Source organism: Stenella coeruleoalba (genome assembly GCF_951394435.1).
Source record: "Stenella coeruleoalba genome assembly, chromosome: 4".
Taxonomy (NCBI): Eukaryota; Metazoa; Chordata; class Mammalia; order Artiodactyla; family Delphinidae; genus Stenella; species Stenella coeruleoalba.
Genome location: NC_137149.1, coordinates 125,527,045 through 125,547,166, shown reverse-complemented (window position 1 = coordinate 125,547,166; position 20,122 = coordinate 125,527,045). Strand labels below are relative to the sequence as shown.

The following is a 20,122-nucleotide window of genomic DNA, read 5'->3' as shown; positions in this document are numbered from 1 at the left end:
GAGCTTTTAGGAATGGCTTAAGTTGTTTTATTTCCTTCTCTCCTGGTGTGTATGTTTTTTGGCCTTTGTACCTTGAGTATTCATTCGGTTAGCAAAATGTGGATTGTATGACCTGTTTCTTCCTTTGCCTATCAGGTAGTGATAAGGATTACTGAGACGTGGGTAAATACATTAAGATCCTTAGAGGAGGGCTTCCCTGGTGGCGCAAGTGGTTGGGAGTCCGCCTGCTGATGCAGGGGACGCAGGTTCGTGCCCCGGTCCGGGAGGATCCCACGTGCCGCGGAGTGGCTGGGCCCGTGAACCATGGCCGCTGAGCCTGCGCGTCCGGAGCCTGTCCTCCGCAACGGGAGAAGGCCACAGCAGTGAGAGGCCCGCGTACTGCAAAAAAAAAAAAAAAAAAAAAAAAAAAGATCCTTAGAGGAAAAATGTTCATAAAGTATGACTGCTAGGACACAACATAAAGTCTGTCCCACAGAAAATCACATTTTATCTAATTAACTGTCTTCATTGGCATTTGGATATTATACAGCTCATTGTATTTACCCTCTCAACTTTATTTACTATACTTCCTTTGGTTTAAAGTGAGTTAATGTGTCCATTTAAAGCATTTGTGGTGAGTAACTCATAGCATTCAATAAATATTATTAACTCTTAAATGTGAAATCTTATCAGCCAGAGATGTTAACTGGAATTGTCAGTGGCGATATATGTTCCTAGTTGTGCTTTGGTTTTTAGTGAATGAAAAAATTAAGAATAAGGGAACCTTAACATTTTTAACCTAAAAGAATGTATTTTGCAGACTTTCCTCGGGTAGTTTGTCAATGCTGCAGGTCCAGGCATAGGCCATCAGTGATTCTAAGGAGACCGTAGAGTTTACTGCATTTATTCCTGAGTGAAAAATGTCTTTTCATTTGAATGGTGCCTTTCAGTTGGCAGCATGACAGTGTTCGAATAATTTGTTGTTACTTACAGATTAGGTTTCAACTTTATTGTGTTTTATTGTGACGTTATTAACGATTTTCATCATTCTCATTTTTGTCCCTCTTTTCTTTTCTTTCCCTTTTTCCAGTTCTTCCTCCAGTACTGGTTCCAAGACACAGTGAATATAATCCTCAGCACAGCCTCTTAGCTCAGTTCCGGAACTTAGGACAAAATGAGCCTCACATGCCACTCAACGCCACTTTCCCGGATTCTTTCCAGCAACCCAGCAGCCATCCGTTTCCTCATTCTCCCAATAGCAGTTACCCAAACTCTCCTGGGAGCAGCAGTAGCACCTACCCTCACTCTCCGACCAGCTCAGACCCAGGAAGCCCCTTTCAGATGCCAGGTAGGTTGCAGTGTTCAGTGATGTTCTGTGGTCAGATCAGATTTGACCACAGAACAGTGATGTTCTGTGGTCAAATTGTCATCACAGAGTTAAGGCGAAGCTGGGTTCCCTGGAATGGAGAAAGTTTCCAGCCCTGGTACGTGGCACTGCGCCTCTAGAACTCAGGATGCAACTTTGAATGAACGGGGACTTCTAGCCAAGGGAGCCAGTGTTTTATTTGTCTGGCACAGATGCTTGAATACATTTTTGATTTTTGAAAGGTTTTAAAACAGCTGCATCCTTCTGGGAGTGGCATAGTTGTTCTAGCCTTTGCGCTTGATAAAAGAACAGGGAAAAAAATAGCATGCTGCACACATTTGCTGTTCCCATGCAAGGAAAAGTCCCTGTCGTAAGTGCAGCCTCAGAAAAGATATTTCCTGGGGGATCACACCCCACCACACAACTTAATTGGATTCGTTTAAGTGGTGATGTAATCCCAAGACACATAGACTTTAACAACAAAAGACTTGCATCAGGAGTACTGGAAACCATCTGCTTGTTTAACAAAGACAAAAAAACCATTATCCTTCATTTTTAGACTTCTCTGGTGGTGTAATGTTTGTCAAATTAAATGAGTAATTAGGACATTATATTTTTCGAGTTATAGGTTCATAAGCGAGCACCTCAAAAAATGATTAGTGCCCAATTTCTCGCCAGCAGACCTCACAAAGGATACGCCAAGCAAAGATACACTTGACATCTATTAACGTTGCAGGAAGGGAAAATGAGTGGGCGAGCATGTTTAATGTATCACTTGAAATGTTTTTGGGCAGATTTGAATTCGACAGCAGAGCTGGTGTGTCCTCAAAAATTGAAAAGTGGTCCACACTTGATATTCCTATCTTTTATTTATATATTTATTGCTTTTTTACATTTTTAGCCTATTATCTTGCACTTTTTTTTTTTTTTTTTGCGGTACGCGGGCCTCTCACTGTTGTGGCCTCTCCCGTTGCGGAGCACAGGCTCTGGACACGCAGGCTCAGCGGCCATGGCTCACGGGCCCAGCCGCTCCGCGGCATGTGGGGTCTTCCCGAACTGGGGCACGAACCCGTGTCCCCTGCATCGGCAGGCGGACTCTCAACCACTGCGCCACCAGGGAAGCCCCTGCACTGTTTGTTTTTCAGTCGAAAATGGTTTAAGATGAGGGTGAGGGATAGACTTGTTTCAAAATCAAACTAGTATCATCTGGTAATCTGCTATCCACCGCACTCCCTCCTGGACCCGCTGGGTTTGAGGAACAGGTTAGTGGTAAGGAGATTGTTTTGGAAGGCTGTGGAGCAGTGGCAGACCCAGGGTGGGCCCAAGAGTGAAAAAACTGAAGATTATTGCTTGAATTTACACCTTGTCCCCAGCTGTCAGGGATTAAGGCACAGGCCAAGTAGAGGAAATATGGAGCAGAGAAAGCTGAAGGGGTGGGAGGAGGACCTTGTGGGGAGAGCAGAGCATCACCCAGAGTATCTGGTGCCTCCCAGGGACGCTGATGCCTTAAGTCGTTGATGAAGTTTTCACCAGCTTGTTTGCAGAAATGGTATTGGATTTGGTCTCAGAGGAGGCTCTTTGTCTTCATTCCTGGCTGGAAGTAAAGCAGAGGCAGTGTTACAGCTGCAGGGAAGAAGCTGAATTTTAAAAAGCTGGAGAAAGGGTGGAAAATACATCCAGATCAGGTCCCCATAGTCCTGTCTTTGTGCTCTGAGGCCTGGCTTGTTAGCACCTGGACGGTAGAAGTGGCCAGGTTGTGATTCAGCTGGAAAGTCAGTCTGGGAAATCTCTTGAGAAACTCTGAAAGAGTAGTGTTCGCTTTTTCTATTTGATGGTTGCCCTGAGTGGTCTAGAGTACCTGTCCAAGCTATTGGTGGTTCTTTGAGGTGAAGCTTTGTTCCCTGCTCTGTTGTATGTGCTAAGTGGTATGAGGTGAGCTCACCATAGCCCATGAGGAACTTGTTTTTCCATCACAAAGGATTGTTTGTGGGAAATCCTTATTTAAGAAAGCACAAGACTTGTGTTAGTGTTCTTTGTTTCAAAAATCACACTCTTTGCCTCTTATTTGCCAGTTAGCTGTGAGCTTTCCAGGAGAAACATGTATGCAAATTCTGAAATAGAAGATAGTTGCGACAAACTGATTTCTTTCCTATTATTCTGCTACTAGGGATTTTGAAACTCGTGATTATTATTTTTTTTAATATGGGTACAGAAGATTTTTAAAAAATTTTTATTGGGGTATAGTTTATTTACAACATTGTGTTAGTTTCAGGTGTACAGCAAAGTGAATCTGTTATATATATTTAAGTGGGTAGGGAGAAGGTAGTCCCAGCAGATTTCTTGAAGTCATGGGAAATTCACAGTTGGAGCCAGTAAGTTGGCTGTAATGAAACTCAGTTGATAAATCCCTAAGAGCCCATAGATTTAATGCAAGACACCCTGAAGCTCCTTTTCTTAAGAAGTCCTGCGTAGCTTTCGAAGGTTTTCCGTCCACCAGGGAAATGATGAAATGCAGAGGCCCTTTTAAGGTGGGTTGGGTGAAAGCATGTTTAAATGCCCTTCTGATTGTTTTAAAATGGCATGATCCTCGATAGGCAGACAACTTCTAGAACTGGCATACGGTGCTTTCGTCCCACTGAATCTTCACTACAATTGTATAAGATTATTTATTGCATAAGATGGTAGTAATTTTCAAAAAATGTACACCCGGTCCAGCGCCTGTAGCCTCTAATCTTCCGATGGGGAGGTTGAAATGGCAACTTAATCTCTTAAGAATTTCGGCACCGAAGAGAATATATGTTTTAAGCACGTGTGCTTACCAGAGCTTTTTTCCAAATTTTGTAGCCGATACACCTCCACCTGCTTATCTGCCTCCTGAAGATCCCATAACCCAGGATGGCTCTCAGCCCATGGACACAAATATAATGGCGCCTTCACTGCCCTCAGAAGTCAACAGAGGAGGTAAAATGAATTGCTGCTTATTCCCTTTCAGAGTCTGAAGTTTATCTGTCCAAGCGTTGCTTTCTCTCACAGATTTTTATTAGTCTTTAAAAAGATAGCTATTTGAAAAAGATAAGCACTTATAGTAAGAGAAGCTCAATGGAAAGACTTCTTTGGATTACAGATAAGCCTTTTATATGAAGAACAGGCGCACTGATTTAACTAATGAAGGCCTAGATACAATTGTGCAGTCATCTGTTTATAACTTCAATACTCAATACTTTTGAATTGGTGATAAAAGAGTATTTTTATGTGAAAGACAAAGGATGTTGAGGGAGAAAAAAGAACGTAAAACTAGAGTTTTCACTGGTGATTTCCAAAATTTAAAGTTCGTATAACAAGGCTTTCCAAAAGGTTCTTTGGTCGTTGGAATAGATATTCATAAGCCCCATCTATTTTCTAGGCCTCATCTATGTATAGCTGCAGCTGAAACAAACTAATAGCTTTTGTTCCCTTCTTGCTCTATTTGTTTGTTTCTTACCTTGTTACAAGAAGGGGTGGGAGGCGCATGTTTTTCCTTTTCTTACCCTGAGGAGCTGACTTCTTTTCCTCTCTAGTAGAGGGTGGGTCTTTGTGATCCCTGGCAGTGTCTGAGAGGAGGATGCCATCATTCTGCCAGGTCTGCAGAGGCTTAAGCGAGCAGGGAACTCGGGTAAATAAGCGTTGGGAGAATCCCTGAGCATCTGTAAGAAGTCATGACCACACATTGAGTGAAACTGTCCCCAGGTAACCTCCCCTGGAGGAAAGTGCTTCGCTGGCCCGCTCAGCAGCTCAGCAGCGGCAGAGATGGCTCATTCAATTTGTATTCATTTAATGCAAATTGAAGTTAAAGAGCCATTTCGTTACTAGGTATGTCTTATCTCATTCCTATCACTTTTTCAGTAAAGGTCTGCAGATACCTCAGACCTTGTCAGAGTTGCTGATATCGTCTAACTTCTTAAAAGTTGTGGATGAACTCAACCTTCCTTCAGTGTGCAGTGTAATAAATTGGAATTTACACCTTTTTAATCTGTAAACATTTCTTATGTCTTTTTTATTGGCTGTCTGTCATCTTTTTTATTAGCTCTGTATTTTGATAATCTCTAGAATATACTCTCAAACATAAAATTATGAGTTGACAAAGATTTTGGTTGGGGAAAATAACTCCTGTCTCACACATCCTTGGAATGTGTATTTGGGGAACAGAATAGCAGGAGAGAATGGGCACAGCACTGTGAAACAGTTATAAGCCTGTGGACCTGCAGCCATGGTGGCTAAGCCCAAAATGTCTGATTTCAGGAAACAGACCTTCAGTTTGCTTTAAAATTTTCCCTTTAAATGGCTTAAAATTCTTTCCCCATTAGAATAAGTTTACACTTAATATTTTCATGAGGACGGGCTATTGGCCTTGTGGTTGTTATACTTTGGTGGTTTTCCTGGAGCAGGGGTCAGCAGACTGCAGCCCACGGGCCACTTCAGCCTGCTCCCTGTTTTTGTAAATAAAGCTTTATTGGGACACAGCTGTGTTCATTTATTACATATTATCTGTGGCTGCTTTTGCACAGCTAGGGCACAGTTGAATAGGGGCCATAGAGACCACGTGGCCCCCAAGACCTTTCTGGCCTTTTACAGAAAAAACAATTGCCAGCCTCCAACCTGGATGAATAGTCCTGTGAGCAATCCTGACAGCTGATTCAAGCCCTCTCTTAGACTTCCCTGATGGTCCAGTGGTTAAGACTCCGAGCTTCCAGTGCAGGGGGTGCGCGTTTGATCCGTGGTCGGGGAAGTTCCGCCTGCCGTGCGGCACAGCCGGAAAAAAAAAAAGCCTTCTCTTTATGAGGTTGCAGTCTTCTTTAAGATTTGGCACCTGTAAATCACTAAAACTTTGCTCTTTGAAGTACAGCTTATTGACATGGGATAACACTTAGCAAACAGGGAAGATGGTGTGTGTTTGTGTTCAGCTTACCTGCTTAAGTGTATAAAGCAGTTACTGTATGTGTGGATTTTCTTAATGATCATTTTCTTTACCGAATTCTACAGTAAAGCTCATTTCAATATTCGTGGAGGTTGATGTGAAGAACGCAGAGGTCATTCTCCCTTAACAGTTAGAGTTCGTGCTTCCAATGTGGATTTTCTCTCTCTTTTTTTTTTTTAAGATTGTACACTCAAGTCTTCATAAACCTCAGATCATTACATATTGGCATACTAGATACATATGGTTTGTATTCCTGGAATTGCTAAAGCACTGGTATAAGAGGTTTTACTACAGAAGGAACTTATCTTTAGAACTTTTTAGTTGCAAATGTTTAGAAGCATGTTCTGTTTGGAGATTTGTTAGTCTTAAGAGATTTGACTTAACAAGCTGCATCCTGTCAGTAAAGCTGGGTAATTTCCATTGTTGGCCCATTCTGGGAATGGAGAGACAAAACACACCTGCTCTGCATGACTTAAAGCAAATATAAGGAAGTTAGCATGAAATCTGGATGAGAGAGATATGATTCATCCTGTAAGAATGGCCAGCTGGCAGGATTTCTTCCTGAGCTTGAGGACTGGAGCAAAGCTGTAGCTGTGAGAGTTATTGGCAACCGAATGTGAAGTAAGGTAACTTCTTATCAATAATTAGAAACTGATTTTCATTGCTTTGAAAAAGCGTCGGCCTACTGAGGCGTTGTCCAAAGTAATTCCTCTTTGTGCCAGCACCTTTGGCACATTTCCTGTCCTCTATTGTTCTCTCCGCACTTGTTTTTTCACTTGCCACTTGTTGCGTCTCTTTAGATGGTGAGCCAGGGTCAGTGGTGGGGGCATTTCCATTTTGGTGAATTACAGAGCGTTCAGCACATGCTGCTTGTGTGCTTGCTCAGCCAGTGTCTTGGTTATCTGACGGCCGCTGGAGAAAATATCTTCCAGTGAAAGGTGAATGTCGCACTTAGCAAGGAGTACCTGCTTCTGAGATCGGAGATGAACTCTATACATCATCATAGCAGTGGCTTCTTCACATCTTCATTCCACGGCCCTGAGCCAACTTCACCACACAAGTTTCAGTTTTTGAGAGCCCAGGGCACTCACCATGGTTGACTCTCAGCTTTTCTTTCTTAAAGATGTTCAAGCAGTTGCTTACGAGGAACCAAAACACTGGTGCTCTATTGTCTACTACGAGCTCAATAATCGTGTGGGCGAAGCTTTCCATGCCTCCTCCACGAGCGTGCTGGTGGATGGCTTCACCGATCCTTCCAACAACAAGAACCGTTTCTGCCTTGGGCTGCTCTCCAACGTCAACCGGAATTCCACTATCGAAAACACTAGGCGACACATCGGGAAAGGTGAGCTTTCACTGGAACCTCTCTCAAATGTTTGTCTGTCATGTCCCTCTTACCCCAGAACTCACCAGTCGTTCCTGGAGTCAATACCAGATGATATACACTTGCCGGTACGGTTTATAAATATTTTTTCAATTTGTATTATCAGGAAGTTCTTCATTTTCCAATCAGCGATTTTTGCGGTCTCCTGACTCATAATAATTATAGCTGGAATAGTGATTTGCTATCTGGGGACACCATTCTATCACGTGTTTTGCCAAAGAATGAAATAGCTGTTAAAAAATTCTTTACAACCTAAAACTAAAAGCAAAAAGCAAATGAAAACAAGTAAACCGAATGTATTTCAAATGAATACCATGACCCACTGGGGGAAAAAAAAAAGAACTAATTCAAAATAACTTATGAATATGTAGTATTTGGCTACAGAACCTCAGCCTGAGCCAGGTAAGGTAGAGCGACTGCAAACAAGTCCTGAACTCTTTTTAATAGACTTGATTATTTAGTGGCAGTGTGAAGGAGACAGTTATGAAATTTTAAGATGTATTATAATATTAAGCAAATGACTAAATGTGTGGTTGTTGGGGTAAACCTGGGTTTTCACTGTGGAATAGGAAGAGACATACAGGGCTTCCCTGGTGGCGCAGTGTTTGATGCCTGCCGATGCAGGGGACACGGGTTCGTGCGCCGGTCCGGGAAGATCCCACGTGCCGTGGAGCGGCTGGGCCCGCGAGCCACGGCCGCTGAGCCTGCGCGTCCGGAGCCTGTGTTCCGCAACGGGAGAGGCCACAACAGTGAGAGGCCCATGTACCACAAAAAAAAAAAAAAAAAAAAAAAAAAGAAGAGACATACAAGTGTGGAGAAGGGTAAAAAATAAACCCTGTGGAGGTATCAGTGTGAGATCGTGATTTTAATAATGTGTACATGCATGTTTATGTACTCCTGTACGCGTGTATGTATGCACGTGTATGAAGGCATATGTGGATGTGTCTCTGCATGCATATAGTTTCTGATCTGTCTGCTGAGAGGGCCAAGAGGCAAAGATACCCAGTAGTAATAAGCACATACAGTGCTCAGACCATCATCTCTTAACTCCATGGCTGCTAAGAGGAGGAACCAGGGCTTTTGGAGAAAGGGCTGACTCCAAGGCTGAGACGGGTAGATGCAAGATGAGCCGAGACGTTCTGTTATGTCCGAAAGTAAACAAATACTTATGCACATGATGGAGGCATTTCCCAGGAGCCAACTTGGAGGGGCTTCCACTGGCCAACTCTGGGATAGTTCGAGCACCAAAATAATTAAATACAGTAGTGAGTTTTAAACCACTGGAAAACCATAGTAATTCATAAGTCCATGCCAGTAACAGATAAATAAATGAATGGGGAAGGCTGACTGGTAAATGCAGAGTGAGTTGGTGGAGTTAGAAAGTCCCCATTTTGCAACCATCAGGCAAGAACAGTCAGTGATGCTAAATATAGAGAGAACTTTTTATGAGAATCAGGATATTTTCATGGTCTTTAAGTATCTCCTCCCAGGCTGCCTATTACTGACATGGGAGAATAAAAATCAGTAACTATTTAGTGGAGAAATTGGACAACATCTTGACTAGGCGATGAGAATTATCATCGCCAGTGAGAGGCAGATGGAGGTCGTGAACCTCCAGCTGTGGTGCTCTGAGGAGGGAGTAACGTCACCTACACAGAAATCCAACTGAGCATGCAGATCTGAATCGAATCTCAGGGTGCCTTCAGACAGACCCCAGACACAAAGGGTGAGAAGGGACTGTATTCTTCCAAAATACTGATGTCGAAAGACAAAGGTGTGAGAATGTTCCACATTAAAACGGCTAAAGAAACATGACAGCTCTATGTAATAATCTGCCCCTGGACGTGATCCTGCAGCAGACAGGGCAAAAGTACTACAAAGAGCATTATTGGGGTCAGCAGACAGAATTAGAATATGAGTGGTAGATAAGATAGAAGTATTACATCAGTGTTAAATGCAGTGGCATTGCTGATTATGCTGTGGCTTGTAAGAGAAGACCCCTATTCTTAGGAAATACACACTTAAGTATGTAGGGGTAAAGGACCATGATGAAATGGTTCAGGAAGAAATTATATATGTATCTTATGCTTATAGATAGAGATATCTATCCACCTAAAACAATCCTGTGTCCGAATGTATACATGTATGTACCTATGTGTGTGTATATGAGGGTGTGTGTGGAAGAATAGAGAGGACAGAGGTACCCATGATGAAGCATATGGAGTGAACTGTCCCAACAGGTGAATCTGGAGAATGGTTGTGTGGGTGTTCTTTGTTCTGTTTTTCTTTGTTGTTTGTTCTATTTCTGTAAGTTTTGAAATTATTTCCAGAGTAAAAGTTTTTTTAAATGACCTACTATGAAATTTAGAACAAATTAAAAGGTTATTCAATAGGTGCTTAAAAGACATTTGAGATGAAGTTTAACATTGAATCCTGGAAACAAAAACAACAACTCTTAAAACAGGAACTGATAGATAATTCCGTAGTAGGCTTCAGGAAAAAATATAAGCCTAAACTACACATCTAATGATGAAATGTCAGAACTCAGGTTCATATCGTATGGGTATCTTTCTGTGGTCTGTAAACCCCTGAAATTGTATATAAACACAGTTTTGCATACATTTGGAACAGAGGGACATAGTTTTCATTATATTCTAAAGTTGACCATTACTCCAATGTAGTAAAAAGCCATTGTACTCTGGAACATTCCTATTAACAATTAGGAAGAAAATAAGGATTCTGGGAATGCTGTTATTTCAAATTGTTCCAGATGCCTTGACTCTAGTTTTAGAAATTATATATCAGTTTTCTTTAATCTGGCAATAACCAGTTAGCAAATATAATGGAGAGGAAAATTACATTCTCAGTAGCAGCAGAATGCGTAAACAATCTGAACCAGCAACATATGAGAATTATGTAAAGAAAACCAAATTTCACTGAGAGCGAAAGAAAATTTGAATAATAAATAGGTAGTCTGTGTTCCTTAAAGAAAAGGCTTAATATTGTGAGAACAGTTTAAGGATATTCATTCTTCCTAATTTAGTTCATAGTTTAAACAATCCATGTCAGAATCACAATGTTTTGTTTTTGAAAGTTGGAAGATGTATTCTGCATATTACCCAGAAGGATAAATAAGTGAAAATAGCTAAAATTTTTTAATGGAAGAATAAAGAAAAAATTCTCAAGGTGACGATTAATGAAAGATTATGAAACTACAATTAAATCGGTGTGTAGAGAGAACAATAGAATAAAGTAAACTCAGACTATACTGTATTTAAAAATTTAATGTATGATAAGTGAAGCATAACAAATTAGTAGAGTCTTCCAGTGGTCCTGCAATAACGAAGTTAGCTTTGGAGGGAGGCTGGGGGTAGAAACCCTGCCCCATTCCACATATGCAAATGGATTAGTGAGTTGAATTATTTTTTAAGGCAAGCTATTGAAAAGCTAGAAGAACATATATTGATCAAGAGTGGCAGAGAGGACTTCCCTGGTGGCGCAGTGGTTGAGAGTCCATCTGCCGATGCAGGGGACGTGGGTTCGTGCCCCGGTCCGGGAGGATCTCACGTGCTGCGGAGCGGCTGAGTCTGCGTGCCATAACTACTCCGCAGTAAGCCCATGCACCGCAATGAAGAGTGGCCCCCGCTCTCTGCAACTGGAGAAAAAGCCCGTGCACCGCAGGGAAGACCCAACACAGACAAAAATTAAATAAATTTAAAAAAAAAAAAGGATGAGATAGACTGGAAAATGCTTTAAAAAAAAAAAAAGAGTGGCAGAGATTTTCTAAGCATAAAAAGCAACAGAAAGATTGCAAGAGATTTGTCTACTTAAAGATTTCAAACTTCTGTAGGTTAAAGAAAAACGGTACCGTGAACAAAATTAAAAGACAAAGGACTAACGGGGAAACAAATAAGAAATAAATTATTTATATCTTTCCTATATGCGCAGCTCATTAAAAAAATAATGAAAATACTAGAACCCCAGAGGAATAAATAAGTAAGAAATATGAACAGTAAATCCATAAGAGAAACACAGATGGCTAGTAAACAGAGGAGAGCGTATCAAGGCTCACGTGCAAATTAAAACAATATTGTTTTCCAGCTATAAATTAGGGGAATTTTGTTGTTGTTTTAAACTCAGACTCAGTACTGGCACGGGTGAAGTGAGAAAGGCACTCATCTGCTGCTGGAGAGAGTGTATATTGATACAAGCGCTCCGGCAAAGTGAATCAAGAGCCTTCGATCCAATGACATAACTTCCAGGAATTGCTCCTAATGATATTATCAAAAATTATGCTGAGACATTCATCATGGCATTGCTATCATAGCAGAAAATTAGTATCAACAGAATGGTCCAATGATGGGAGAATCCTTTAAATAAATTGTTGTAGTCATTCAATGGTGGAGATATGTTAAATGTTTGCAAAGAAAGTTTAATGATACTCAAGACCGAATACGATGTGTATTCACAGTTACTGCCTCTGGGCCTCTAAAGGAGTGATAATGTTTTCTGCTTCTTTATATTTTGCTTTACTTTCTAAATTTTCTAAAATGAAAATTCCTCATTTTTATAATCAGGAAAAAAGTAGCAAACACACACACACCCTTAAATTGTTTTCTCTACATCAGACAGAAAAATGGGCTTCTGCTCCAGCGGCTATTTAATTGTTACAGCAGTCTTAGCCATTGTGTATACATATCAACACAGCACATAGTATTTTTTTTTCATTTTTCTAAAATACTTTAGTTCACTCAAATCATGACAGCCCTGTAGACACAGCCATCAGCTCGACTTGCATTTTTTTCCTTCTTTCTTTCTTTAATATCTTTATGGGAGTATAATCGCTTTCCACTGTTGTATTAGTTTCTGCTGTACAACAAAGTGAATCAGCTATACGTATACATATATCCCCATATCCCCTCTCTCGAGTCTCCCTCCCACCCTCCCTATCCCACCCCTCTAGGTGGTCACAAAACACTGAGCTGATCTCCCTGTGCCATGCAGCAGCTTCCCACTAGCCATCCATTTTACATTTGGTAGTGTATATATGTCCATGCCACTCTCTCACTTTGTCCCAGCTTCCCTTTCCCCCCACTGTGTCCTCAAGTCCGTTCTCTACGTCTGCGTCTTTTATTCCTGCCCTGCCCCTAGGTTCATCAGTACTACTGGTTTTTTTGGATTACACATATGAGCACATAGTATTTTGGATGAGACAGTAGGTTCTTGCATTGACTAAGCTTTGCCAGAGTTACCTGCAAGGTCCATCACTGAAAGCCACATGGGATGTGACTGTTTGCTGGGTGGCCTATAATGGTGTGGGGTTTTGTCAGAGTGGTTTTTTCCCCTTTCATTTTTTTAAAGGCTGGGTAAGATCAATTTCCTACACTCCTGGCACTCTAGGTCTCACAGGAAGAAGTTTGGAGCAGGTAATAGTTGAGTGAGATCAGATTACACACAGTATGAATTACTTTTTCTAGGTTTTTTTCCCCCTGGGCCTTACATCTATTTTTTTTTTTTTTTTTTTTTTTTTTGCGATACGTGGGCCTCTCACTGCTGTGGCCTCTCCCGTTGCACAGGCTCCGGACACGCAGGCTCAGCGGCCATGGCTCACGGGCCCAGCCGCTCCGTGGCATGTGGGATCCTCCCGGACCGGGTCACGAACCCGTGTCCCCTGCATCGGCAGGCGGACTCTCAACCACTGCACCACCAGGGAAGCCCTGGACCTTACATCTTACACTTCTCAGCAGTACTTCCTCCACCTGTGGTTTTCTAGTTCTTTTACTCCTCTCAATCCTCCCTTCCCCTACCCTAAAATTTTTTGAAAAGCTTAGCTGCAAGATAAATACAAGAGAGCTTATGTAACGAATATGTGTAGGATCCCATGATCAAGTTCAGCTTTATTGTGCTATGTTTTTAAAGTGAGAATTTGCTCTCAATTCATGGCCAAATAGGCCTTAAGTGCTTTTCAAAATGAAATTGCTGCACTCTGTTACTTATTTTTAAGAGACTTTGTTGTGTTATTTCCTACAACCTTCTAGACATGCATGTTGACATATGGACATTGTATTAACTAATACAGTTAACTAAGATTTTATCAATTGTGCAAGACTTGGAGAATGTCTGTTTATCGAATCAACCACGTAAATTTACATTCTGAAGCTACACGGATGCTTTTCAGCTGTGAAAAGCGATAATGACCATACTCTATGCTTTGTCTCCCTGCAGGAGTTCATCTTTATTATGTCGGAGGCGAGGTATATGCTGAATGCCTCAGTGACAGTAGTATCTTTGTGCAGAGTCGGAACTGCAACTACCATCACGGATTTCATCCCACTACTGTTTGCAAGATCCCTAGTGGGTGTAGTTTGAAAATTTTTAACAACCAAGAATTTGCTCAGTTACTGGCACAGTCTGTGAACCATGGCTTCGAGACAGTCTATGAGCTCACAAAAATGTGTACTATTCGCATGAGCTTTGTGAAGGTAAGTGAGCTCTGGTTCCTCTAGTCAGGGTTTAATGCACTTCCATGTTATATGTAAATCTATATCCTCTTGATATGTGTCCATAGACACCAACTTATTATCTAGACATTTTTAACCTTTAACAAGGATGTCAACTATGAGGAAAGTATCATTGGAATATAGGAGTGTTTGTGTTAAATGTTAGTAGTAGCAGGCTTTAATAACTTTTCCTTATTCAAGTAGCACTATTTTAGCTATTGTAATACTATTAGAATATGTTATTATGTATATATATATAAAGTATATGCTTTAAATGCATGGTTGTCTTATGAGATCAGTTCTTTTTATTTTTGTTTTTTTGTTTATTTATTTTTTGGCTGTGCCACGTGGCTTCAGGGATCTTAGTTCCCTGACTAGGGGTTGAACCTTCACCCTTGGCAGTGAAAGCGCAGAGTCCTAACCCCTGGGCCGCCAGGGAATTCCCAGAGATCAGTTCTATAAACGCACCCCTCTTTTTTTTTAATGCTATGCTTGGTAGTACTTTTAGAACGGTGACACTTGTTACTTTTGTTTCAACAATAAGCAAGTGGTCCTTTTTGTGTGTGAGAGTAAAAGTTCATCACACTGAGATTTATTTTTGATTGGTCAGTTTTTTAGTGGTTCCAGTAAAGCTTGTGATTTTCTTTTTTTTTTTTTTTTTTTTCCGAAAAACAATAATTTATTCTCAGGTACATATGGGTGGGCAAGGGATGCACTGATCTAGTATGAGTGCCACTGGGGGTGGCTCTGTCCCATATGACACTGATCCTTTTTTTTTTTTAATACATCTTTATTAGAGTATAACTGCTTTACAATGTTGTGTTAGTTTCTGCTATACAACACAGTGAATCAGCTGTACGTATACATATAGCCCCATATCCCCTCCCTCTTGCATCTCCCTCCCACCCTCCTTATCCCACCCCTCTAGGTGGTCAGAGCACTGAGCTGATCTCCCTGTGCTATGCGGCTGTTTCCCACTAGCTATCCATTTACGTTTGGTAGTGTGTATATGGCAAAGCTACTCTCTCACTACATCCCAGCCCCCCCTTCCCCCGATTTTCTTATATTCAAGAGTTAATAAGGCCCTTGCCTCAGCGCTAGGGTTGTGCTGTGAGGTTCGAGGAGGGTGAAGGTTACAGACATCGCTCACAAGAATTGATCTCTTTTTTGCCTCCTCTTCTGCCTCTGAGAAATAAAAAGCTTTAAGATGCCATCGAAATGGAAAAAAGAAACTCATATGTCTGATTAAATTTATGAGTCAGAAACTTATTCTAGTGGCTGACTGACTTGGCTCTGAATCCTCAAAGACAGATTTTCCTCCTCTGTTACTCTGAGAAACAAAACTAATTATATATTTGGGCGAGGCAATCACCTTTCATATCCTCTCTTCAGAAGCTCACAGAACTTGTTGTTAAACCTGTTCTGTGCTGTATTTATTACAGAGGGTAACTTTGGAACCTTACTTTGTTAATCATCCTTTACGTCAAAGGTATCTTTCCCTGAATATCATTTTTTCCCTACTTTGAGTCACATTAGCAGGTTTTCAGTGTGTTTTCTTGAAACACAATTCAACAGTTTCTTATAGCTGAGTACAGAACTTTTTAGTATTGAAGGAGGTTTTTTTTTTACCTTTTCAAGAGGTTTACCTATATGCTATGTACCTATGAGACTACAAAGAGCTTTCTCATCCATTAGTAATGTGCACTGTTTAATTGTTGACTTAGCATTTTGACTGAAATGAATTTTAAAATGAGGACAGTGAGTTGCCAGCATTGTTTGTGTTTGTTGTTTTTATTGATATGGAGGAAAGAAGACCTCTTGAGAGTCAGGAGATCCAGGTTCTAGTTCTGTGTGTGTGTGATTAAGGACCCGGGATTCCTTCCTGATCCCCACGTTCATTATTTTTAAAATGGGTGGCTGCGGGCTTCCCTGGTGGCGCAGTGGTTGAGAGTCCGCCTGCCAATGCAGGGGACACAGGTTAGTGCCCCGATCTGGGAAGATCCCACATGCTGTGGAGCGGCTGGGCCCGTGAGCCATGGCCGCTGGGCCTGCGCGTCTGGAGCCTGTGCTCCGCAAGGGGAGAGGCCACAGCAGTGAGAGGCCCGCCTACCGCAAAAAAAAAAAAAAAAAAAGGGTGGCTGCAGTTGGGGAACTGTGGTGATCATTACTGAGGTCCCTTGATAAGTCTATTGTTATTGAAGGACCACTCTAGGAGAATTTATGACTCCAATGCTCTAATTGGCTTTCTCCTCAAACTTATTTCTTATGGATTACCCAATCAATTTTAATGATTTTACTTTTACACATTTTTAAGTATTGACTTTTACACAAGTAAAAACCACCGTTACGCTGATAAAAAGTGTTTATAATGCAGAGATACGCATTAAAAATGTATTAGATTTCATTTATTCAGCAAACATTTTTAGCACCATTCCAGAGAATTAATACAGAGATGAAAAAGCACCTAAAGTGTCTAGCTTCAAGATGCTGATGGCCCAGTCTGTGTTTAATTATAGTATAAAGTGGTAAGTATTGGAATGAAGGGTTATACAGGCTATAATGGACATAGCTAGGAAGCTGGATTTGGAGAGTTAAAGATAAACATCTTATTTTAATCCCCCTGCTGACATGACAAAGGGCAGCTACTTTATTATACATTAGCAACAAAAAATTTACACATGGTACAACATTGTTCTTTATTATCATAAGGACTGCATACTTTGCCCTCTCACACTTAGCATCCTAGAGAAAGGATATAGAACGTTTTACTAATATTAATAGCCAATTTTGTACTATTTTTTAAAGATGATCATTTTTGGACTTTAATATAAAACACATACTTTATAAATTAGTTGCATAGTAAACTCCGCATAGCTGAAAACTCCAAGTCATTTCAGCTGAACAAGTGTTCCTGGAGCTTCTGCTTTGTGCCAGTCACTGTGCTAGATGTTTGAGATCAAAGATAAATAAGATCTGGTCTCTGCCTTCAAAGAACTTACTATCTAATGTAGGAAACATGCACATAAATCTTCTGATTAAACTTAGCAGTTTGTTGATATATGTACAAATGCATGGATGTTTATACATATGCAGTTCATGTATCACAACTTTCTCTTGAAAGTTCTGATATTCAGATACGTTTCTTGAAATTCCTGGGGTAGGTAGATAGCAGAGATAAATAGAACCTGGCCTTGTCTGACATCCCTCAGGAAACAAGGGTTTATCAGGCCCTTGTATGCCATCATCCACCATACCAGTGAGGTTTTGATCTTTGCAATGGCAAAACTATTTTTCTCTTTTGTACAGGGACTTGCTTCTGTCAGCTTTCATGTCTTAATTCAGTAATCCTGAAGCTGCCTCGCAAGCTACCCTCTCGTACAGATGATTCAGGGCAATGGCTAGGTGTTACTAATTGATTCAGGGCAATGGTTAGGTGTTACTAATAGATTTTTGGATACTTACATGCTCCTGCCAGTTTTGCTTAGAGATTGAAAGGTCAAGCTCTGTGTTTATAGAGACTTCAGTGCCTAAATAGGAAGAAACAGAATGTCAGTTTGTCTTACATGCCTTTTTCCTTATTTCCTTGATGATGAAATGAGAATTTAACAACATCTGTCACAATATTATCGGTGAGATAATGGGCAATAAAAATGAAAGTTAGAAAGTATCTTTATTACAACAGCCTTATAATGTAGTTTGAAACTTTCATTCCCCAAGACCAGTACTTCTTAATCTGGAACCCATGGATGGCCTCTGGGGAGCTGTGAAATTGCCTGCCAAATCGTGTGTGCACATTTGTGCACGTTTGTCTTGTGGAGAGAACCGGATCTTTAATCGGAGTGTCTGATTATGTGAGCTCTTTTTACTTCATAAGTTGAACCACTGAGTCAAACAAGTTAAATGACCTCCCGTGTTGTTTCTAGGGTTGGGGAGCAGAATACCACCGCCAGGATGTTACTAGCACCCCCTGCTGGATTGAGATCCATCTGCATGGCCCCCTCCAGTGGCTGGATAAAGTTCTTACCCAGATGGGTTCACCTCATAATCCTATTTCATCTGTGTCTTAAAACGGCCTCGGGCTTCTGCCTCTTGAAAACTATTGAGCCTTGCATGTACTTGAAGGATGGATGAGTCAGACACCATCTGAACTGACAAAGGAGCCTTGATAATACTTGACCTCTGTGACCAACTGTTGGATTCAGAAATTTAAAAACCTGGGTAACATACTGTTGATATAAGAACCTGTTTAGTTTACATTGTAACATTCTATTGTAAAATCAACTAAAATGCATACTTTTAGCAGGACTTCGTGTATAGTTAAAGGAGAGATGGCCAAGCCAGGGACAAATCATCTATTGGAAAAACGGTCCTAAGAGATTCTGTTGTGTTTGGCACTTTAAGGTCATCGTTTGGCAGAAGCTGAGCATTAATAGTCTTTCTGACGTGTGTTTTTATCAGGTTTAGAGCCCATGTGGAGTCTTCTCACATGGGTTTTCATAATATTTTAAAACTATTTGTTTAGTAATGGTTTTTGTTTGTTCGTTTTTTTAAGTAAAGGTTAATCTTGGTGATATACATAGTAATCTTTCTAAAATTGTATGCTGACCATAATGCTGTCAGAATAATGTTAGGCATATGCTCTTTGCTAAATATATATGTACAGAATATTTGGAAGTTAAGAATTGATTAGACTAGTGGATTTAGGAGTATTGGAGGGGGCGGGGGGAGAGGGAAATGACAAATGTAGAATATACTGTAAAAATTCAGTTTGTTGCTTTAAAGAAACAAACTGATGTCTGAATTTTGCTGTGTTTCAATTTTTTAGAGATTTTATCCTACCCTTTTTTTTTTTTCATCTTCTGTCCCATCCTCTCCAAAAAACAGTTATGCAGCTGGTTAATTCATATAACTGTGAGAGCAAATGAATAATTCCTACTATTCTGAAATTGACTGCCTGTATGTTTCAGTACCAATTGTATGGAGTGCTTGAATTTAATAAGGAGTTTTTATGGAGTTTACAATACAGAAATAGGCTTTAATTTTCAAGTGAATTGTTTGCCAAACCTAGTAACTCTGTTAAATATTTGGAGGATTTAAGGAACATCTCAGTTTAAATCCATTTCAAACTTTTTAAGTTTTTTTGTACTGTGTTTGGTTTTATTTTTCTTCTGCTAATCTTTTATATTCACTTACGCTCTCGTACATTGAGTACTTTTATTCCAAAACTAGTGGGTTTTCTCTACTGGAAATTTTAAATAAACCTGTCATTATTGCTTACTTTGATTAAAAATTTGTTGTTTCCTTTCTTCACGCACAAGATTTTAAAATTAATAAAGTTCACCACTCTCTTGAGAGATTTTTCTCAAATATTCTTTGCCAAACATAACAAACTGGATGACTGAAAACCTAAATTGCAGAGACAGGGAGACTGAATCATGAAAAGAGCAGAGTCACTTTAAATCAGAAAAGAAAAGACATATGGAACTTTAGAAATTAAGAAAAAGCTAACTTGCACAACCTGGGATTCCAGATCTAAACATACCTTCTCGTGTGAGCAGTGTCTGTAGCGGCCATTATTGGGGGATGCCTCTCGGTCCACCAAAAGTCCCAATTTCTAAACTTCAGATGAGGATGCAAGGATGAATGTGAAAGGACGTAACATTGTGGGAAGAAGGAGAACTAAAACTGCAGCGAGACAGGATGATCGCTTCTGCCATCTACTTGTGACTGGGATGAGCCCATCCTCTCTCTCTCTCAGCCCCACCTCACCCCCAAAATGGAGTTTGCCCACGAAGGACACAGATTTGGGGAGACTCAGATTCTTCCCTGGCCAAATAGATGCCTCTGTTTCTCCCGTACGTTTTTGTACCTCTTTCCCAGAGGTATTTATCAGCCCCTTCTATTCCCCAAACTATGACCAAGCAGAAATTTCTGCTGCA

The 20,122-nt window shown here is 40.6% G+C and overlaps 1 protein-coding gene across 7 annotated transcripts in view; it reads left to right on the top strand.

Annotated features, from left to right (window-relative positions):
- Positions 1-19,467, top strand: part of SMAD1 (SMAD family member 1) — a 262,695-nt gene extending 243,228 nt beyond the window's left edge. For all 7 annotated transcript variants that reach the window (XM_079920869.1, XM_079920868.1, XM_079920871.1 and 4 more), the window contains 5 exons: positions 1,070-1,327; positions 4,190-4,306; positions 7,423-7,644; positions 13,909-14,165; positions 18,107-19,467. In XM_079920869.1, the coding sequence (XP_079776995.1) occupies positions 1,070-1,327; positions 4,190-4,306; positions 7,423-7,644; positions 13,909-14,165; positions 18,107-18,250 (998 nt within the window). In that variant the 3' untranslated portion in view covers positions 18,251-19,467. The remainder of the gene's footprint in view (positions 1-1,069; positions 1,328-4,189; positions 4,307-7,422; positions 7,645-13,908; positions 14,166-18,106) is intronic.
- The last annotated feature ends 655 nt before the right edge of the window (positions 19,468-20,122 follow it).